Source organism: Aythya fuligula, chromosome 6 (genome assembly GCF_009819795.1).
Source record: "Aythya fuligula isolate bAytFul2 chromosome 6, bAytFul2.pri, whole genome shotgun sequence".
Classification (NCBI taxonomy): Eukaryota; Metazoa; Chordata; class Aves; order Anseriformes; family Anatidae; genus Aythya; species Aythya fuligula.
Genome location: NC_045564.1, coordinates 39,224,611 through 39,248,621, shown reverse-complemented (window position 1 = coordinate 39,248,621; position 24,011 = coordinate 39,224,611). Strand labels below are relative to the sequence as shown.

General features: G+C 36.7%; 1 protein-coding gene across 5 annotated transcripts in view; it reads right to left on the bottom strand.

The window, feature by feature from the left end:
- The window catches only part of TANC1 (tetratricopeptide repeat, ankyrin repeat and coiled-coil containing 1), a 96,621-nt gene that overhangs the window by 55,429 nt on the left and 17,181 nt on the right, over positions 1-24,011 (bottom strand). For 4 of the 5 annotated variants that reach the window (XM_032189931.1, XM_032189930.1, XM_032189928.1 and 1 more), the window contains exons 2-3: positions 17,100-17,174; positions 1,556-1,759 (exon numbers count right to left, since the gene is read on the bottom strand). In XM_032189931.1, coding sequence (XP_032045822.1) covers positions 1,556-1,759; positions 17,100-17,160 — 265 coding nt within the window. In that variant the 5' untranslated portion in view covers positions 17,161-17,174. The remainder of the gene's footprint in view (positions 1-1,555; positions 1,760-17,099; positions 17,175-24,011) is intronic. The other variant, XM_032189929.1, reaches the window with a different exon arrangement.

Genomic DNA, 24,011 nt, shown 5'->3' with positions numbered 1-24,011 from the left:
TCTCTTGCTTTCTATTACTCCCAGATGCTAGCTAGATCATTTATATTAAACCATCTTCCATCAGCTTTAATTTGTTGAAACTCACAGGAATATCACAGAATGTTTCTACCTGCACCCCATCACCTGGTTAGGTATTTGTACAAAACAATTGCACAAATGCCAATGTATTCAAAGCACTTCATAAACCTAAGAAATCTCCCTCCCTCCCCCACTTTTTTTTTTTGTCTATATATCACAGTGAAAAGATTTTAAGGGTGTTGTGAATACAGCTTTCCATTTAAAATTTAGCAACTCTTATGCATCTCCTGCAAGAGAAACAGAAGCCTATACTTTGCTTATTAAAGCGCATCACTAATCCAAACTGAGTTATGAGGTTGGTCAGATATTATCTTGAAACTAGCTACCATGCAGTTAGGTTTTCCCAACAGTAACAAAGTTAGGAGTTAGATCCTGGCCTTCCTTTAAGTCTTTGGCAAAAATCCCATTTCCTTCTACATTAAAAGGCAGGATAAAGTCCTTTGAAGCTGTTTATTATGCAAATCACTTGCAGCAAGAGACAAAACATCAAAATATATTCTGTGACTCAAAATTTTGCCTAAACTATCAAGTACTGACAGACAACTTAAACCAAGAATACTTAACAAATTGTATTTACTATCCTCTGGTAATACTTTGAGCAAGATTTTTTCTTTAATTTTATGTAAAATGGGTTGTTAATCAAGACCTTTCTCAGTGCTGACAAAAAACTTTTGCCAGTCTTTGTTCTTAAACTTTATACATTTTACAACTAAGAATTTCAAAACTGTTGAGTGCACAAGTAGTAGGAATATGGACAATTTCACCTGACGCTCAAGCTTTGACCTGAGTGAACTCAACTGATGCTGTTGTGTTGGAATGATTTATATGTGCAGAATGTTGATAAAAAGGGAACCAGATGGAGTACCTTATTTAGTAAGGCTCACACATAAGTATGTGGTCATTACTAACGATGCAACCTCTAAAAATTATGAAGTTTCTTGCCAAAACTTCAGCAGTTATTTAACTATTAATACATTTATATGTGTAGATATAAGCAAAATAAATTAGCTTTAAACCATAAACAACCTTCTGAAACAAATACTGCCTTAATATTTTATACTTAATAGGTATGCCAAATACTTACAATCATTAGTAACAACAGGTCACTTTTGTACTACTGTTAACATATATATGAACATGGGGTTTTGCAGCTGTCTTAACTGAATTACTAATCATAAATTATCAGTTTTAAACATATTCAGACATTTCACTAAAGGTATTTACTATACAAATTAGAATGATTATTTGCCATATGAAATAATACATTCTATTTTATAATCAACTATCTTTTCTCTCTTTTTTTTTTTAACCTGAGAACATGCAAAAAGCCTTCACTGCTCTTGTTCTCATTGCAAAGGATTAACATGACTTTATTGTGTTACTTTATATAAAGTGTCAGGAAGTGTTACTTTTATATTGCGTCAAATCTGAATCAAAATACTACAAAGATTTGAGTTGTTCATTGGTTTCATGTTACCTGGGGACTTTTTGTTTGATCTTGACTGCATCAAGTAAGACTGTCGTGGTAGCAGAGGTGAAGATGGAAGAGACATTGAAACTCCTTTAGCCAAGTTCATTCTGTAAGTATCCTCAGAGACGGGCTGATTGCCAATGGGGAAATCTGCATTGTGGCCAGATGTTGCAACGATCTGCAAGGCATTCTCTGGGCAGGAGTCACCTGCTAAAAATAAAATGTTGTCATCTGTTATGTGATATACCAAAACAAAAGTTAGGCAGTTTCATTGAAATACAAGTATTTAACACAGAAAAATATACATTTGCCAGCACCAAGTCAGCATGATCAGACTTCTCACTGTGTACCCTCCACTATAGAATCCAGATAGAAAATACACCAGAAAAATTTAATCCACTAGAAAAATTTAAAATACAAAACCAAGCAAGATTTTATTTTACTGTAGTAAAGATAGCAAGAGGGAAGAAAAAAAAACTCACTTTCAACAAAACAACAACTTTTCAGATTTCATTCTCGGAGGCAAAACTACAGTTCTTATGAATACAAAATCTTCTCTACAGATTAAAAATATATTAGGATTACCATGACATCCTTAAATTCAATGACTATCTGAAAATGTGTGTGTTTTTTTTTTTTTACTGAAAAGTACTTAGAAGATAAATTTCATAGGGTGACCGCCCTACACTTAATTTAAAAGGATCTCACAAAAAAGTACACTCACAGACAGTTCAGCCTTTTTATTTTTGCTGTAAAACAGAAGTCCAGTTAGGTGCAATTTGATAGCTTCTTTTATTATTTATTTATTTATTAAGTCTGAGAAACAAAGTATTAGTTCACAACATACTAAGTAGCAGATCAAAATAGGGAAATACACTGAAAATAGACATACCCTGCTAGAGCAAGTTCAGCTAAATCAAAAATGTTTACGAAACAACAGAAAAAAAATATATTGAATCATTATTGTGAGCAAAGACAGCAGTAATAGATATTGAAAGTGCTCAGTTTTTCCTAGTCAGATGACAAAAACAGGTGAAAATTAATGTTAACTAACTGCAGCTTTTTTTATATTCAAATTAGGGTATTGCTCAATAATTTATACAAATTGCTGTCAAAATTGAATCTTTGATTCAACCAAAATTGAATGTGACCAAAGGTAAAAAAGCAAAACCAAACTGATGCAAAGAGGACAGTACACAGTATTTTTTAGATTAATCTGTGCAGCAACAAGCAGCAAAGTTGAAGTATGGGAATCCAAAGTACAAGAACAGACAAACAAAGGAAAAGCAATTTATTTTCAAATATGAACTTTCCATATGTTTATTTTCTTACAATAAGGAAACATTTCAGATAGATGTGCCTCTGTAAGATCTGCCTTGTGAGAAACAAAGTTGTGTTTTTGCAATAGAAGGTGTTTTTGCAGTGGAAAATTCCACTAACCTTGCATGTTCAAAAGTGATTGTGCAGGCATGACAGTAGCATAGCAGCAGGGAGTATGTTAAGCAGATAAGGGGAAGGTCCTGCTGTCCCGAAATAAGAAGGATAGCTACAAAAAACAGGATGAGCAGAACGAAATCGGTAAAAACAAATCACAGGCCCTCTAGTCAAGGGAAAAGAAGGAAAAAGAAAATAAAAAAAAAAAAAGGAAAAGGAGGAACTAACGGTTAGTCAAATCAAATCGTACATATAGGGTATAGAAGTGTGTTGAGTAGGTTGTGAACCTGTATTACTCATCCAACGAGGAAACAGGAGAAATCAAATGTCGGGTAATGGGGAATATGAGGTTATGATAAACTTCTACTGTGCGCTCTTGCTTGTGGGATACCCTCTGTTGCAATCAGAAATAAAATGGCTTCACAGAAGATCCTGTCTTTTTTGGGGATTTTTCTCACAGCCTTTCTCGTTGACTCCGTTGTCATTCAACTGTTGTTGCCTTCAATTTGTAAGAGCTATTTTCTACCACAGTCTACTATAGGCATCCTTAAGTGCATACAATAAATTTCTCCACTGTGACAGAAGGCAAAACCCAAACCTAGCCCTCTGAGAAAAGTAAAAATATTTTCGCCAATTTAACTGCCACTCTCTTTTTCAGAAGTATACATGAAGGATGAGAAAACCAAACAGGCCTAAAATTTACAGTCTAATTCTGTATTTCTAAAGCTGCAAATATTTAAGCTGTTGTGGTTTTTTTCTAGACATACTATTTTCCTCACAAGAACCATACGTGACAGCTATGTAGATCTATTTGTAAGATAAATGACCTTGAAGAATGCTATGCTAGATTCAAACTTTTTTTTTTCAATTTATATATGTAAAACTTACTCTCTTGCTCCTCTGAACCCACCTTAAAAATCACCTTCCAAAAGTTCTCTTTGTTCAAACAAAATTCATAGCGACATGTAATGAGGTAATGATTTCAAGGAAACAGCAAGTAAGTTTAACCAAGTTAGGAAAGAAATGAAACATTAAATAACTAACTTTTTATTCTTTTTAAAATTTCATTGCAACAATTACAGGAGTGTAACTATTGGCTTAAACTCCTGGGAACTAGAAAAACAGCCTCAATATTTGACCAAACTAGCTGTAAAACACCAAACGTAAAAGAAAAACAAGTACTAGCCAGGTATATAACTAAAATAAAAAGGTACAAAATGTTAGAGGCTATAATTACATATATCAGCGTTTTAAAGTCTCATATCTACATCACTGAGTTCCCATTATACTTTCAGTGAAAACAAGAAGCTAAGGATTTTTTTTCTCTGTCCTTTTAGAGTTAAACTTTGACAATAGGTATTTTTAAACACAGACTTAATATTAGGTACGTTATTGGTTATGCAATACAGTATATGCAAGTTTGCCTAATATATTGTTGAAGAACACAAAGAAAACTGTTATGATGCTCATTTCAGTTTTTTCTTTGGATGCAAACAAAAGTAGCAGTCATACAGGTGACTACAATGAGAAAAATACTTTTTTTTTTTTTGAACTGGATATGTTGCCACAGGTGTAATTTGGAATTTGTCGAAGTATTCCAGCTGGAATGTTAGAGAAAGGGTGCAAGAGACAAGAGAACAAAGAGTGGAAATTACTTCCTCCCCCTTCAGGGTTAATAAGTCCACCTACAACTCCCTTTTACTGTGAAGGAAGCAAGCAGTGTTTAACTCATTGTCTTCTTAATAAAATGCATGAATTTTAATTTATCCTCCTCTATTGTATACAAAATGTTACATGCCATGGAAAAGCCCTACAAAATTCAGTATCAAAGGGCTAAATACAGTGCTGTAGCATATCTCTAAACAATATATTTAGATGATTTGATCATGACAATAATTTGAAACATGTTTTACAGTGTGTTTATATACTATTGTCTTAGCAATCTTTGTTACAGCAACACTGTTTTTTCTTCAGATTTTGTTTTCCTGACACCACCAGAGGTGCTGTCGGGAGAGGTACAAAGATGATGGCTTGGATTGTAAGAGTAGTATGATTTAAAAAAACAGAAATCCAAAATGCGTGTAGAAATTCTCCTTTTCAATCACTTCTTTTTTCTAATTTTACAAGTTTCTGCTTGCTGTCATTCATACACCTATGCTGTTAAGGTACTATAGCTTTTAACTAGAGCAAAAATTCATACCTTGAGAAAACCCAACCATATTGACTTCAATCTATGAGGATATCATTTCCTCAGCGATGCTGGAAACATACTTAAACACTAATTAATTCTACTGAAGCAGAAAAAAAGCAGACTATCAATAAAAACTGCTAAGGATACAATGGAATAACAGAGGAGCAAACCCTGTCAGACAGCTATTAGACATAAAGCATTTCAAGAAAGCAGAAACTGCATAGTCCTCCTGCAGGAACTTTCTAAAAAGCTGTTAGTGGAAAGCTATGCTAGCTAGCAGACCAGCCCCACGCCTGCAGCCCCAAAAAGCAGGCAACAGGAGTAGATGGTAACCAACAGAGCTCCTGCACCGCAACCTGCCCAGCACTGTCCCAGGCACAGGCATAAACCGGATCTTCTAGGGGAAGAACTCCCCACAGACCCCAAAGATTCAAGAAGGACTCTCACAGTAATAATAAACGGAAACCTTTAGCGTTTGAATGTTAAAACCTTACATGGATTCAGAGGCTGTTCACAAGGAAGTAACCTGTCGATGCAACTAAAAGCGACCTGCAGTTAAGGAAGCCCTCAAGACCCCCAACAGGCGGAGGCTGGCAAGAGGGTGTGCAGCACAGCAGCTTGCTTTGTTCTCTCTCTTCCCCAAGCATCTTCTTATGGTGGGCCTTCCCACTGGCTCTCTCCCTCACAACCACACGCATGCTCTGCCCCCCCAGAGGAAACAAGGGATAAAGAAAGCACCCTGAGCGGGTGGTAGGGAGTGGGGAGCCACAAAGAAGTAAGTGTGTCAGGGGAAATAGTGCAGATTATTTGGAAAATACATTGAAATTGAATTTAAATGAATTGAAACTACTTCAGCGGAATGCATGAAAACTATAGTCTTGTGCTGATGCTAGAATTCAGGTTAATTTATCATAAAGGAGCAGGATGTCAATCTTCAAAACAGTGAAAGCTAAAACAACCAAAACATAAGTTCCCTGACTAGGTCTAAATATTGACAGCAACTGCAGGACAGACAATATTCTACAGTTGTCTCTCAGTATTTAACTCTGAGATAGACAATTTGTCCTCTTTTCCCTTAATCTACATGCTTAAGTGAAACAAGAGTCCTGGCCCATTTAAAAATATTTCTGATATCAAACTGTGCTATAGCAGAAGTAAACTTAAGTCCTGCTTAAAGGCGCTTTAAAAAAAAAAAAAAAAAAAAAAAAAAAAAGCACCCTATTGCTTATAAAGCTTCCTAGCATGCATCATAGGGTAAAGAGCACCAAAAGCACCTTTCAGATAAACAAGAACTTGACTATAACTGCCCAGATCTGACTAGGTGGGACTTTGGTATAAAGCAAAGAAGCTATAAGCAAATGTTGCTATGCAACAGTTGCAAACTTCACACTTTCCTAAAACTTTTGAGGCAGTAGACTAGAAAGTCATAAAAACCTGGGTGCCACAGCAAACCTCCCTTGGAAAAAGAGAATACTAACAGGACTGGTCTAAGACTGCACGACTACCAAGGTCACTGCCGGCTTACATCAGCAATCCTCGGAGTTCAATAAACAGTTGAAAAGGCAAGAAAGGAATCAGTATTCTCCACAGAAAAGAACATCACCTGCATTAAACACGGTGGCTGCCTCAGTCTCAACCTGCACGCACATGTTCTGTCTGCTAGCTGCCCTCATGTTTCTGTGGGAATAGAGGCATCGATAAATTTGTCTAACATTTGTGTATTATTGTTCTCTATGCACCAGAAGTCCCATGACACCTCTGTGAAAACTACTGAGTTTTCAAGAAGACCTCAAGTAGCAAACTGTACTAACGTATGTGTATGTGCAGCACTATAGTAAGAACGATTGTCTCTGCAAACAGGAGTATGCAACACTTAGAAGTTCTTACACGTTATTACTAACAATACTATTAAATTTTATTCTGGTAGGACATGCTTCTCCCTAACAGATGTTAAACAAAAGATCTGACTTAACCAACAAGATCAGAAGGGAACAATCAGGGGAAAAAAAAAATAGTTATATGGAATGAGGGGAACTACCTAGCACTTTCCAGAAAGAAGTATCACTATGTCTAAGTCAAAAGAAACATGAGAAACAAAGATTACTAAAACAGCATTTTTGGTATTTTAAAAAACAATTTACTTCTGCATTCCATTCCCATCCAATTTTTCAACAGATTTGACAGGTAACAGCAACAGAATTCTCTTCAGCAACTGTGTCCACATTGCTTTATTTCAATTGTACAACAAGGACACTTGCTCTTTAAAGTATCTGTCTTTCAAAATTGAAGTGCTCACATGTGCACGTGTGCATGTACATACACAGCTGACCCAATTTAATAAGAACACTATGAGGACACAAGGATCCAAGTGACCCAGTCTTTGCAGTTAGGTTAAGGTAACCACTCACACTGATCACAAGTTGAAAAAAATTCATAGTAAGAGAAGTAAATCATCACTGAGCCTTCTGGGATAACAACAGGCTTCTGTCTTGTAAAATCCATGCAATAAGGAAGATCAACACCTAATAATTCGAGTACTGTGTTCAGTTTGGGGCCCCTTGCTACAAGAAGGACATGGAGGTGCTCAAGCCAGTCCAGAGATGGGCAATGAAGCTGGTGAGGGGTCTGGAAAACGAGTCTTAGGAGGAGCGGCTGAGGGAGCTGGGCTTGTTCAGCCTGGAGAAGAGGAGGCTCGGGGCAACCTTAGTGCACTCTACAGGTACCTTAAAGGAGGCTGTAGAGAGGTGGGGGTTGGTCTGTTCTCCCACGTGCCTGGTGACAGGACGAGGGGGAATGGGCTAAAGTTGCGCCAGGGGAGGTTTAGGTTGGACATTAGGAAGAACTTCTTTACCGAAAGGGTTGTTAGGCACTGGAATGGGCTGCCCAGGGAAGTGGTGGAGTCACCATCCCTGGAGGTCTTGAAAAGACATTTAGATGTAGAGCTTGGTGATATGGTTTAGTGGAGGACTGGTTAGTGTTAGGTCAGAGGTTGGACTAGGTGGTCTTGGAGGGCTCTTCCAACCTAAATGATTCTTTGATTCTTTCTTTATTTATTTCCTTATTTCCTCTTGAGACTCTGGTATGGACTGGCCAACAATTAGCGTGGAAGAAATCTCATTACAGCATGAGTAACTGGGCAGCAGTGAAGGGCACTGAGTTAGAAAACAAACCAAGTACAGATTAGAATAAACGTTCAAAGGTCCAGATGGCCACTTAGGCTTGTACTTATTTGTAATTATTTGCTCACTTTCAAGCATTTATGTCTGAAGTCTGGATTACTGTTTCAGCATACAAAATACTCATGTTCCCTCTCATGTTCCCTTCTGGTGTTAACTTAAAAAAAAAAAAAAAAAAAAGAAACAAAGTTTTAAAACAGGGAAATAAATAGAGGTTAATAGGACCACTGAAGTTATTTCTATACATGTGTTTCAAGAGCAGGATCATGGTGTGTTCCCTCCCTCCCCTTTGTATCTATGTGGGATTTACCACTGGAATTAGCTTCTGGGAAAAGACATTCACCACATAAAATACTCACTGCTCAGCAAAAAAATGAGTTTAAATTCTTAAATAACTGTCAGCAGACATAGAAAATGGGCAAAGCAACATAGAATAATCAAAAACAGCTCCATATTTAAAGCATGAAACAATGCCTCTTCTGTTGCAAGATATTTTTAAAGCAACAGCCAAAAGTCACACTGAAGCTTGAAAGTATTCCAGTAAAAGTTCAGTGCTCCAGCTAGTGGATATGTATTTTACCTTTGCACTTAAAATTCAAAGCCTAATGTCATAAAGAGTTTGGACAGAAAATGCCAATTGAATTTGCATATTTAGTTTTAAAAGTATTAAAACTAAATAAAACATCAAAACTTTAAACTATTTTATTTAATTATTTCAAGCCTTTGAATTTGCCAAGAGGGTATCTGAAGGTGTCATTGCTCTCAGCTTAGTTACAAGTATATTTGGTCAGATACCAATGTTTAATGAGACATAATGCATATATCAAGTGGGGATCAAAAATCCATTCCAACTAAGCAAGTTCTACACAGGCAAATAACCCTGAAAGCACTGAATTTTAATTAATGATTAAATAAATATGGATTTTGATAAAAGATTATGCCTTCTTGCACTGGAACTTCACTGTTAAAGTAGCAATTTAGTTACCATTAACAAAAAAAAAAGCGTCAGGAAATTTAAACACATTTAGGTTTATCATTCAAAGTGCTGCACTAGCACTGTTGGTCAGGCTTATAACAGTGGCCTACGCTAACAGGAATGGCAGAATATTATACAGGTGATCACAACTCAGCATAAGTTACATGCCTTTGAAAGCCATTTTATAGCTCTGTAAGAACACAAACTGTAATCCATCTCCTAACTAAATCTGAACACATACAAAAAGAGAAATAAATTTGAAATTCTGAGTTTTCATCCAAGTCATTTAGTATAAAACATCAATACAAAAACTAAGCATATGAAAAAAAGGGTAAGAGTATGTCAGTCTAGAACTAGAACATAGTGCAGAAATAAAAGCATCTATTCTATCATATTAAGTCAAAAATATTTATATACAGATACCAGAATACAAAAAGGAAAAACAAAGGAAACTTAGCCTCGAAAGATTAAAGTAAAAAATTAAGTCTGATCTACAAGAGAATGGAACAAGATCCAAGAAGATAATATTAATAATGGAACTTTGTTACCCCAATTAAAAAATTGAAACATAAAGACCACTGAACATGATGCGTAACATTAAATAAGTACTTCCATACCCTTTACTTCATCATCCAGAAATCACAAACACTGATCTCATTCTTATTTCTCCAGAATCTCTACCTCTACAGCACTGCAGTATTATGTTCTAAACTTTACCTTTTTGTTGATATAATAATTTGCCCCTTGTTATTTGAGCACTACATGGAAGTCAAACAATCCTTTAAACTAGAAAGCACAAAAATCCCAACTACTTACCACATTAATTTCTACTGACGTTTTCATGCATGCTGTGTACTACATTTGATGTTAAACTTCTGATGGGAGTTAGTGCAGAAAAAACACCGCAAACTAAGCACAATACTTCCATTATTCATGTTCCTTCAGGCTTGATATTGGGTCAACAGAATGACAATGCTCATGTTACTAAAAAGCCAACTGAAATAATTGAGCATGTTCTGTAGATACATATTATAGAGGATTTTCATCTCTTTTCAAGTTAAAATCCATTATAATTATTATATATCTACTGATCTTTTGATTATTTGGTAGAAGAAAAATATAGATTCCCATGCAGGCAGTATGCCAACTTAGGACAGTTAAAGAAAACAAACATAAATGTTTACTACACAGTAACTGGCAGCATATAAAACCAACAGGAAATAATACAAATCTCCCTCTGAAGCATTTTTAAGCATTTAAGAAAGTGTTGCTGGAGTATAACTTCTACTAAAATAATCATAATTTAGAAGTAGTTTTGGTTTACATTCTGAGACTTATTAGTATGTTATTTATAAAATCATTGTATCATGGAGACAGACAAGGGGATTTAAACCCTATAGAATTTGAGTTAGAAAACAAGTCTTCTGACTCTGATTTCTTGGATTATGACACAAAGGTATGAACTTTGTGTGCTATACTAAAATAACAAAGGTCAACTCCTTGCAAGAGAGGCCAGAGGTAGAGCATCTCCCAGTTGCTACAGAAGTCAATTTCAAAACCTCAAGGAAAGAAACTGGAAAACATACAATCCACAGTCAGCTGTGAAAAGATGACAACAAGTAGCAAAAAAATATCCAAGGGATATAGAAAGAAGCATAGGGTAGAAGTAAAGACAGAGATTAGAAAATCTTACATCTAGAAAATAAAGACCATTAACATACAAACAAGACAAAAAACAAAGAATAATGAAAGAAAATTCATGCCCTAAGGGAAGTCATAATAACTGGCAATAGTTACACAACAGACTCCCAGTCAAAAAGCCTAAGTACGACACATGTCACTAGAAAGGGCAACTCCTAAGCAATACTCAAAGACTCAGAACCTCTTTCAGAGTTTAAAGAGAGTATATTTCTTTGATGACAATAACCTTAAAGAGAGGAGAAAATACCATTTTTATGTTGTTTCTAAGACTGAATGAAAACCTTAAGAAACAAAGGTAAATTGAGAGAGTAACTCTTACATATTTGCAGTCCAGTGTACATTAGAAAACCATGGATTGCTTCCGAGGACACAAAAATAAACGTTTCTGTTTATAGAATGGGTTGGGTTGGAAGGGACCTTGAAGTCCATCTAATTCCAATCCCCTGCCGTGGGCAGGGACACCTCCCACTAGACCAGGTTGCCCAAAACCCCATCCAACCTGGTCTTGAACACTTCCAGCATGGGGCATCCACAACTTCTCTGGGCAACCTCTCCCAGTGCCTCACCACGCTCAGTAAAGAATTTTTTCCTCATCTGTAATCTAAATCTACCCTCTTTTAATTTAAAGCAATTACTCCTTGTCCTGTCACTACAACCCCTGACAAAGAGTCCCTCCCCAGCTTCCTTTAGGTCCCTTTGGTACTGGAAATTTTATTGAAATGTGGAGTAAAGCTATCAGTGACATAGTAATTTTTTGGCAGAGCTGGGTTTACAACCCAGAGCAAAACATAGTCTTCAGTACTGTCCAACTATGGAAATGGTTTTAACTTCTCTAAGGATCCAGCTCAGAGAAGAAAACAGATAACTTAAAAAGGAAGTGGGTAGTGTTGCTGACAAGTGCACAGGTGGGAAGCTCATGTCAAACTGTTTTAAGTGATCCTTGAGACAACACGTACAACGTATTGCATTGTTGCTCCATATACAGCTATTTCACCTGGGGACTGATACAAGATAGACATCTGACTGATTTCTCTCTTGGAAATAGAAGATTACTTAAAATTTTATGTCACAAGGCTGCTGATAGACTCTTCTATTCATCATTATGCTTACAGGTCTAGTATCTCTTGCTAGGTTGTTGATGCAGTCTTACGCTTAAATACTGTGTAATAACAATAAATCTACCCTCTTTTCACAGAATCACAGAATCATTTAGGTTGGAAGAGCCCTCCAAGACCACTTAGTCCAACCTCTGACCTAACACTAACCAGTCCTCCACTAAACCATATCACCAAGCTCTACATCTAAATGTCTTTTCAAGACCTCCAGGGATGGTGACTCCACCACTTCCCTGGGCAGCCCATTCCAGTGCCTAACAACCCTTTCGGTAAAGAAGTTCTTCCTAATGTCCAACCTAAACCTCCCCTGGCGCAACTTTAGCCCATTCCCCCTCGTCCTGTCACCAGGCACGTGGGAGAACAGACCAACCCCCACCTCTCTACAGCCTCCTTTAAGGTACCTGTAGAGTGCACTAAGGTTGCCCCGAGCCTCCTCTTCTCCAGGCTGAACAAGCCCAGCTCCCTCAGCCGCTCCTCCTAAGACTTGTTCTTCAGAACATCTCCATCTTTTAGTTTAATGCCATTCCCCTTGTCCTTTCACTACATTCCCTGACAAAGAGTCCCTCCCCAGCTTTCCTGTAGGCCCCTTTTAGGTACTGGAGGGCCTCTACAGGGTCTCCCCACAGCGTTCTCTTCTTCAGGCTGAAGAACCCCATCTCTCTCTTTGTAGGAGAGGTGCTCCAGCCCCTTGATCATCTTTGTCGTCCAACTCTGGACTCACTTTAATACACTCACCCTTTTTCTGTTTGATTCCCAACAATCATAAAATAGTTTTATGTTAGTTTCATGTGAAGGGTGTAGATTGAGTGGTTTCCCCTACCGCAGGTTTGTGCTTTACCCAGTATGTACATCATTTTACTGGAAGGAAGGAGTACAAGACAATGCTGAGATCAACTTCATAGAAATGACTGTCTGAATGGGTATAAAGAAGCCTGTTTCCTACTGCAGAAAACAAAGGAAAAGCTAGGTGCAGAAGTTGTATGTCCAGATCAAAAAATTGCTTTGTTAAAAAGTTTGCTTCCTTGGCACATCAGTTTACCTAAATATGATACCAACTACCTTGTCTTTGAATTCACAATTAGAAATAAGATCACTAAGTTTTGTTATGGAAAGTGCTGTCAACGCTGCCCTCTTTCACGTACTTGTACACATACTGTACTCATGCCGTACACAAGTACATGCACTTTTTTTACACACACACACAAGTTTTGCTTCACTCAGATTTTACCTAATGCTACAACACTCACTCACTTATCAATGCCTCCCAGATACATCTAGATAAACCCATAGTAATTAAACAATTGTAGGAAAGAAGAATTGTAATGGAAGTGATTACAGGATCCAAGCCCTACTACACACTGCTAGCATGCTGCTATTGGAGTAGCACCAGGCACCATTTCTCCATTCACAAGTGACATTCCCACAACACTGACTTCCACCTGATTAGAGCAGAAGGTAATGTGTATATAAGAGCCCTCTAATAGTCTTTAGTATAACACATAAGGTAGCCTCTTTTCTAAAGGCATCAGCTCTCATTCTTGTGACCCTCCTTTTCAATATAAGTTTGAATTGAAGAAGTTATTAAAAATTGAAATACACTTAGCAGTTAGGGTTCAAAAATGTTATGCACATCTTCAGCTCTTAAGACCTCATGTCAGGGCAAAAGAGCCAATTTCAACATTAAAATCCACACAGTCTATTTTTGCACTGTCAGTCTTAATTTCTTTCAATTTTTTAACCCCTTCCCAGACCGTTTCATACTACAGTTGTGCCTTCAATTTAGGTATGTTCTCCTCTTTCCTACTTGCAGTGGTTCTTCAGGGCTAACAGATGCAAAAACGGTAAGATGTAGCTAACACACAGACATTAAGTTATGTTCAGAAGAATGGGAGTCATCCCATACAGCTTTAAGTTATGCCGACTTCAGGCTATTTTTTTTTTATTCACAAGTAAAACTATGGGACAACAGGGGTTACTTCTGCTTAAGAATCACCTATTGCCGTTTAGCCTCAACCTCTTCCACTTTTGACTTCAGTTAGAACGAGACAATTATGAATAGTCAAGACAAAGCTTTCAGAAGTTAGAGCTCCTCCCCTGCAATCCTGTACATCAATGTTTCATCTTTTTCTACTAGGATGCAAAGAAAGATAGATTTACCTGTGCACCTCAGCAGAAGCGTGCAAGCTCGTTCATACAGCCAAATGTGACACAGCTGTGGCAACCTAACATCTTACTACCTTTTCAGCTATTATTCCTGAACAAGTTATACTCAAAGAAGGTCACAGAAGTCTTCCTAACCAGATTTAGTTTGACACTACTAAACTTTTTCTGTCTCGTATACTTCCTGACTGCATTCTGAAGCTTTGAAATACGTTGAAAACTTTTTCAAAACTTGTCAATATAAAAAAATCAAATGTATGCAACCATGAAGTTCAAAGAAAAATCTAAATATACTATTGCACTACCCTCAGATGTGGTGACTAAGAGGATGGATGTTTCCACATTAACTCTCAAGTCAACTTCCATCATTAGCTTACCTTTTCAGTCTCTTCATAGTTCTGTCAATAAATTTTAAAAAGATGTTGTCATCAGGAATGTGAAGGACCATGAAATGGGACAACTCTGCAATTCAAAAAATTTATGTTTCTCCCTGTCTGGATTTTAGGGGTCATGGAGAGGAGTGAGCAAAAAAATAAATTCTACAGGCTGATCAGTGTTGTTTGCCTTGCTTCATACCTTCACCAAAAGAAGCTCGGAAATGTCTTACAGTTGAAAGAATTGGAAGGTCCTTTGAAATAAAACAGACAGAACTATGAAACTGAACACAGCTTCACAAGAAGCGGTGGATGTAACACAGAACAGAATGTACACATTTTTTTCCCCCAAACTTTTCTAAATATCTTCAAATACAAAATACAAAATATGCCCAAACCTGTGGAAACCACTGCATAAATTAATTACTTCATTTTAAAAAGAAGTTCCTGCACTTCTACTTACTCTAGCATTCACCAGCCAAGAATTATTCACTGATTTTTCCCAGTATTTCATTTCCACATCATTCAATTTATACATGAAACTTTAGATCTTTGTTTTTAAAGCAAAGAAAAACAAAACAAAAAAGAAACAGTAAAAACTATATACCCTAACATCCCCTTCTATTCAGGGACATAGCAGAATTGTATTTGTTTAAAACAAAGTGAGGAAACCCTTTCTTTTGCAGATGTTACTCTAGATAGATGTGATCAGATCCCCAAACAGAAAATACAGATTTTTTTTACCTAGAGGAGAGAGGCTTTTCAAGCTTCAGACTTTGATTAAAGTGTGGTCCAAGCTCCGTTCCAAACAAGCTAATTTTCCTTTTGAGGTTAAACCAATTTCCATTTAGTATTTTAAAGAAAAATGTACCAGGGAAAGCCTCACTACTGAAATCTTTAGCCTACTATGTTTAAACAATTCCAGCTGTTAACTTCAAGTTAGTGGTACATACAATATTAACAGGATGCCTTTCATCTTGCTCTGAGATCACTTCTGTGCATCTTTGTTCTAGTTTCAGGGTTTTTTCTTTCTAGAACAGTTCTCATCATTCAGTCACTTCGAAAGATGCTGTGGTGAAGTGTAAACTTCAGAAGACCACAAGAATTTTCTGAGTTACCTGCCAGCTGAATACAGAACTGCTTTTTGCAAAACAACACTTAAAAAACCTTCTTTGTAGGACATTAATTTAGGACAGTTTTAAAAGTAGCATGGCAAGATATATATTTAACTTCCTATTTCAAAGCAAATGTAGTGATGCATTGTTTTAAAGGTTTTGACAGTTTTAATGTGGTAGTCTATGTACTGTAGTGCACAGTACTTATTTAGTGCATTAAAGGACTATTTTTTTTTAAATCTTTTACTTCTTTATTATTATTATTATTATTATTATTATTATGGGAGTAATAAATTTGTGTTGCCAAAAAGCATAAATTCACTCTTACTGATAATTTAGGATCTAAACTAACCAGAAAATCAGACATATTAATCTAAATTAGTAGTTCCCAGTTAAAGATAGAACTGTGAGGGAAAAGGTAACTGTCATGGAGATCCTTTAAGTTTCTAGCCAACAGAGCTTCACATAGGCTTCAGCATACCCTGCACAAAGCAGGCAGGTTTAATACTCAGCCGCCGACATCTGCACTTCTTTTACTATTACTTATTCTCAAAGAGCATTGCTTGTCATTGTCTGCCCATGAAAACAGGAATTAGCGTTCTTAATTATTTTCTCCCTGAAATACAATACAGTTAAGTAGTGGCCTACTGAATTTAAGATTAATAGAAAATAAAACTTATTCTGCTATTAATTAAAATTTGTTAATGATTAATTTTACTTTCAAAAACCCCTGCAGTTAAAAGAAAAATCAGAACTTGATGGAAGCTTGATAACCAACTTTAAAAATTTTCACTTAATTTCAATATATTTTTTCCTAAATACATGACTAACAATACATATATATCTCCTGTAACACATAATAAACCTTTTGCTATAACATAGTTGAAAAAGTAGTTTAAAACAGATTTTTATAGTTCATGGTTCTGAACCTCCGACTTTGGACCATGTTAAAGCTGACAGGACAATACATGCATCCTGCTCGCAGTATTTCTATGATAAGAAAAGTGATCAAGCTGCTCTCATCTGCCCTTCTTCCTGGCAGCAGCTCCAGAATGAGTGCGCTGGATACGCACTTCCAGGAACCTCCTGGTTCAGACCTCCTACTTTTGCACAAAATGAGTGCTCTGCATGTAAAGACTCTAGTCAAAGCAGAAGACCTATGGCATGCAGACCTCCCCACACTTAGCGTAAGCAATATTGGTCACCCTCTGTCCTGAAGACTGGGCATCACTGCTGCAACAGAATAAATTGCTGAACTTATAATACACAACTCATCTACATTATAAAATATTTTATTAATACTCATACCTGATTCTTTCTTGTTCCCTTTTCCACCCTCTCGGCTCTTTTTTAAAACTGCCTTTAACATTTTAAATGTTGTTCCTAAAGGATAACAAAGAGAAACACAATTAAATGCAACATTAATAATGGCCATTCAGACAAAACCAAACAAAACAAAGGTAGGTTCAGCATAAACAAAACAGTGAGGTAATTAGAAGAAACTTATTGGCAGGCTTTATTTTTAGTTCAATGTAGCTTGGTTAAGCAAAGTCCTAAAGCAGAAGGCATTTTTAATACTTGAACTAAATAATTAGAGTTCGCTGCCTTTTTATAAAGAAAACTAATACAGCATTCTCCACATTCCATGTGTAATTAAGGTTATAAGGCTAAACCTCTGTAAGTTACTGTAAGACACCCTGTCAAAAACAGAAAAGAATAAAAGCCCAACTCCTGACTTGAGCTCATCAGCAAAGCTGAAGGAACTGGCAACGTGGCTGGATGAGCTGGAGACTGTGGAACTACAGAACTGATAGTGGACAATGGGACATGGTATCACCACACTAATGTTTTTCACCTATACAACACACTCTTGACCAACACAAGAACAGCACAACAAATTAAATCACTGCAGTCCTTATCACTGCTATGTACAGACAAGTGTCAGACACATTCATGACTGTGAGCACATGCATTTCTGTCTCCCAGTCTGTGCTTGACGTCTCAAATTTAACAGTCAACTTCAAGCAAGCAGCAGTTGCAGATTTGAGAATTACAAGTATAAGAAAAATATATCCAGGTTATAAAATTGGAAGACAGTTTAGATGTTTCAGGTAACTATCTTCCATTACAGGGAAAACAATGCAAGGAACAGTGAAGAGCAGTTCTTTCTCAGAAACCTTTCTAAAGCATCTATAAATTCTAGGGGTTTTTTTTTGTTTGTTTTTGTTTTTGCTTTGTTTTTGTTTGTTTGTTTTCTCTCTCCATTGAAAAACTGCAAAGCTATCTCAGTTTAGCACATGATATGCAACATGAATGTACTACAAGTCATGTCCTCAGGTCCACTGTTATACAGAAGGAAAAAATTCCTTAGAATTTTCTGAGAGACTCAGACACGATCAGCTAGAAACAGCCAGATGATACAGACCACAAGCCACTTACTAAGTTGTACAAGGAGCAGCGCTGCCTTCCAAACAACCAAAGCCACCATCCCTCGCCACAGGGTGCTACCAGGCCTCTGGAGGAGCCCTCGCCCCACCGTGCTCAGAGCTCAGGCCTGGGCCTGGGACAGGGCTCTGAGACGCCTGGAGTGCCAGCGCCCAAACGCAGGTAACAGGCTGCTTACTGTAGAGAACAGACGATTCGGTGAGATGTAATTACATTAGCCTGCTAGGTATTTCAAGACCGTTACACAGAAGTGAACAGCTTGTACTTCAGATCTGCTCTGGATAGACTAGTCAGGACGGAGGAGGACAGGAAAAGAGCATGCCCATAAGGAAAGAGTAGAATACTTTTCTCTGAAACAGCTCAGACAGACATCTGCAAGAAAAGACATTCAGCTGTGGTGCTTGAGTAAGAAGTGTCGGGCTGAGGATGAAACATCTGCACCAGTTGATGTGCTCATCCGCCTGACCACAGTGTTGGGCAAGGGGACAAAAACAAAACAAAAACGGCAAGAGAAGCTGTAAACCTCACAAGCTTCTGCTCTAGGCATGAAAAAAAAAGTTGGTAAGCTTTAAAGCTCATCTTCATTCCAGCTCTATGAAAAGTAGATCATTGACAGAAATCTTCCAGATGGATGAGACCCTTAAGGGCCAGCCCAGCACCCTTTCCAAAGTGCCTCCCACACCTCTGCTCTGTGCTGTCAGAGGCAAGTCAAGAGCCCCGAAATAAACATGGGCACTAGAATGCCATAGCTGGTTAGCAAACAGTTAGTCAAGAAACTATAGATAAAAAGAAAAAATTACTGAAAGGGTTGTTAGGCATTGGAATGGGCTGACCAGGGAAGTGGTGGAGTCACCATCCGTGGAGGTCTTTAAAAGACATTTAGATGTACAGCTTGGTGATATGGGTTAGTGGAGGACTTGTTAGTGTTAGGTCAGAGGTTGGACTAGGTGCTCTTGGATGGCTCTTCCAACCTGGACGATTCTGTGATTCTGTGAAATGGCTTTTTTTTTTTTTTTTTTTTAATACTGAAAACGGTTCAGACCTGGTTACTTAAAGCAAGGCTACTTAAAGCTTCAATGTCCTGTGCTAGATTGAATGTTTTAAGTTGGGATTCCTTACAGAAATACACTGAATGAGGAAGAATATAATCTTATTTTGCTTAAATAGAGCCTCTTTTTTGTCGTTTGTTTTTAAAGAGTCAAATAAACATCTTATAGTTGTGGAAAACCAACAAGTCCTCAAATCGTACTTAAAAATCAAGCACTTAAGAACATCTTCCCTAGCTTGAAATAGGTATGAGAGAGAAAGAAGAATGATTTTGCATTGAGAACTATGTATAAAAGCATGTTTGAATTATTACAGATGTTCTTTAATATTACAGAACTAACTTCCCAGTATCTGTATGAAACACTTATCTTTATTAGTACTTCAAACTACGTTTTTCTTTGCTTATCTTTTTTAAACAGCACCACATTCAAACTTGCAGACTAAACAAAAGGCTCTTACATACATTAACAATGCCAAAACTATGAAGGCAAGCATTAAAAAGTTAGGATACTAGAAATTTAAATGCTGGACTGTACAATCCAAATTTTTTCTTTTGTACATAAACTGTGCTAAAATCTTTAATTATGTAATTGTGTCCTATTCATTCAAATATTCCAAAGGATGCCTACAAATAAAATAACCCCCTTTTTCATCTATAGCACACTGACTGGGACCCAAGAAAGCTATGCATTATATCTACAAAATGACAGACTGAAAATGCTGTAGTGAACGTTACTTGCACAAAGACAAGCCTTCTCTGATGTTTTCACACAACTGGGTAAAGCACAGTACTGTACAGGGCAGCTGTGTTATACATTTCATACCTATCAGCCAAACTGAACAATATTGATATTTTCTCTGACAAAAAATAGATTCCAACTCCACTGTTCTCTTCCCCATGCTCTTGAACACCACTTCAGAAAGGATCTTGCAAATTTTAGCACATAACTTTTTTTTTTTTTTTTTTTTTTTTAAAGAAAAAAGAAGAGGTAAATTGTTCTGGTTCTTCTTGAATCCTTCCAGCCACTTCACACCACACGACTTAAGATACTGCTACATGTGTGAGTTTGGAACAAACACAGAGTCTGTGTTTAATGTTTGGACACTGGTCATTTGTTCCAGAAACCCAGATATATAATTTTGACCTTATTGTTACAGTTTGAAGGTCATAAGTTCTGTGGAACTCATTTCTATATGTAATTGGACAGCTCCTTAAAATGAAAAATTTCCCAGCTCATTATAGTAGGTCACAACTGAGGTAATTATACTCAAGAGTATTATAGCTTTCAATTAAAAAAAAAAAAAAACAAAAAACAAAAAACACAAAGCTTTACTACCTGTAAGCAGGTGTTTGCAGATACAGTTAAAGCATTTAGTGAAGACAAAAGTGTTCAATCATATAATTCAGGGCTGAAACATAATGCAGATGTAGAAGAGTGGGAAGTCTAGTTAGATTTGCAGAGACATTTTTAATTTGGTATTCTCTAACCTATGCATGGCTTTGAATCTTTCATGTTTCCTCTAAAATTGTTCAGTGTTACACATTACTGGTATGTTTGTTGTACGACAAATTTTACATACAAACACTTTAGAACATCACAAATCTTGCAGAACAACAGATTTTACTAAATTCGACTAGTATCATGAACACAGAAATAGTTTTCCTGACATCTTGCTAAAGCTCACAGAGCATATCTAATCTAGTTCTGCCTTAAAGAGAATACTGGATGTGCTTTCCCCCCCCCCCCAAGAAGTGATACAGCTCACTACTGTAATGCAACCAGAACCAAAGAATACAAGAGGATAAGTAAGTTTGGTTTGACGGAGCTGAGCCTCCACAAAAAAGTAATAATAAAACAACTTTTACAGAATTGTAAACAGGTTCAGTGCTAAAAGAAGCCTCCAGAAGCAGCTCAAAGACAGAAGAAATGTGACATTAAAAAAAAAAAAAAGTCAGTGGAAATAATATTGGGCACAAAGAGGAATCCAATGGACAAATGATGTGAAAGCATCAAACTCTCGTCTGCTTTACTGACTGTGGCTAGTGATCACCTGTTTTTTTTCTAATTATATTAGACTTATTATTTTATTATTACTAATTATATTAGTCTCACTTCTTTGAGACCATAGGTGTTTTCTTAAGTCAGCTCACTGGTGAGCCAAATATTCCAGCTGATTCCCATTATAGAGCTCCCAAAACAGATTTAAAACAGAAATATTAAAACCTAGCAAATCCCAACAGTTCATAGTTTAGGTGAGAAAGTTAATGACTGGGGGTGGGGAGAGAATGTGGAAGAGTAATAATAATATAAAAAAAAAAAAAAGAAGAAGAACTGATTTTGACCTAGATTCACGACGAAGGAACTATACTCATCCCGTACTAAGGATATAATAAACAATTTCTACAGACATACATTAGATTTATACACAGAACTGGCCCTCTGCAAGGAAAGGGAGGACCTTAATTTTCTTGCCTTTCTACCTTTCAGCTGGAAAGCAATTCATTTTCAAGTTAACTTCTGAGCAAAATGTTGCCTATCATGAACATCAGGATAGATTGTCTGAACACTGTGCATTATCTTAAGCAAAAATAAAGCTTTTTTTCTTTACAGGCTTCCACACCTCCTGGATTTCAAATATAGAACTTCTGATACAAGCATCACTGTCTTGTCATGTGATGCTGTATCATCTTAAATTCCTTTAAGTTGTATGATAAAATAAATGAAGTTAAAAACAATTTGAAAAACTGTTAAGCTCTAAATGCTTTTATCCTGGTTTAATGATTTAGACTGTAGAATTGGAAGAGAATGTTTAATTTGGCAGCATAAACTGGCTAAACTGGTTGTATATATATATATGTAATTAAAAAAAAATGTAACCTGGGCAAGCTCATGACTTCTAAAATCCGATATAGCATACAGATCATCTGTAGAGTCTGGCAAGACCAATTAATCTCATTAACATTAGTACAAGTGTTCCTTGTGCGACAGGAAAACTGAACTTATAGATCCATAGATGCTTTACTGCAAGACAACACACTGTTCACTTGCCTAAAAATTAATGTGTGCTGTCAGTGAGTTGCCTTTTAAAAACATACTTTCTAACTTGTAAGTTGACTGAATATAACCTAGTGGGGAAAAAAATTGCTGCATAGCACTTTACGTTCGAAATAACAGTATGCTAATAGTCTTTTTTTTTTTTTTTTTCCTAGAGAAGGATAATCAAAGCAGCTCTTAAGAAGAATATTAGTTGAAGGACTGAAACAGCCCTAAAAACCCATTTCATCACCATATCAAACCCAACAGCAACTAAAAGTCTCTCCCACATTCTTCTCTTCCTTGTAACTGACAAATAAACAAAAATACTGCTTACATGAGTTTCAAACCTCTTTCTCCTTTTCTTCTAGCACTGCAGTGTGAACACAGCACAGTGCAAACTGCTTCCATCATTCCTATGCAGAATGCTCAATACTTCCATCTCAGTTTCTTTCACTTCTCATCTACCTGCAGCTGTCTATGCTCACCAATGAAGGCTAAAAAAAGGGTGAAACTTCCATATCGTTGTTCATCATGCATTACATATGACCTTGTCTCCTAAGGATAACTTTCACTTAAAACTAAAGCTACTTTTATTTGTTAACATAGTTTAATTGACATTTAGAATTCTGTCTGGCTTCAAATCTAACAACGTTCTTTGGGTTCCTTTTGTAAAGAAGCTATACAAACCAATTATTCCATGGAGACTACCAGAGACCTCCCCCCTACTCTTATTATAATCATAAAGTCTAGTAAGGACTGGAGGAAAAATGTTTTATTTTGCTAGCAGATTATGTGCTACTCTGTATATTTTTCTAAGCTGGTAAAGCAGTAAATATACACAGCTATGGAGCTATTGACTTCTAGCTGTAACTCATTATTGTTTTTACAGTGAAATTACTAAGCTTTTTCAGGCATGACAGTGGATCCTAGGTGATAAAGAAAACTTGTCCCAAGCTGTAACAGTGTAGTCCCTGCCTGAGAGTTCTAACTACGAAATAACTGTATTTTGTGGTTGACTTTAGTATTTTTGGTATGCCAACCAGAGTTAGTTCAGTATTTGGGGATTCCCAAGACCACTTCAACACACTGTTAACAACTAGTTGAATCCAACATGTTTTTCCAATAAACATATAATTCCTTTTAAATAACCCAAAGAGCTGATGAGCATAAGCAAACTACTTAATGAAAGTCTAGCAGTTCTCCAATAAGGCTTATAGCCTTTCTTAGCTGAGTATCAAATGAGTTATTTTAAGTGAGCTTTTATAAAGGAGTCATCAAGTGGATCCTGATGGATCAACATGGATAGCTGCAGAAAAGATATGCATCCTAAGTTACAGACTTGAATTTTAAAAGGTAACAAGCAAATATGTGGGAATCTGAGAAACTTTTGTAATTTGGATGCCCAAATTGATGTAATTCAAAATGCAGGCCTCGTCATTTTATTTTCTATTTCATATGTCCAGTATTTTGTTTTTAATAGAAACCTGGGGAGAACTCTCAGGAAGTGCACCCTGTACACTGCACTTTTCAAACAAGAAAAACATGGCATCCAAGTCAGAAGAAGAAAAGATCAGAGCTCTCTATTTGTGGGGAAAAAAACAAACAAGCAAACGAACAAAAAAAAAAACCCACACTGTTGTGCTTAAAGCCTTGATGCTGCCCTGACAAAGAGTTGAAAAGAGGTGCAGTT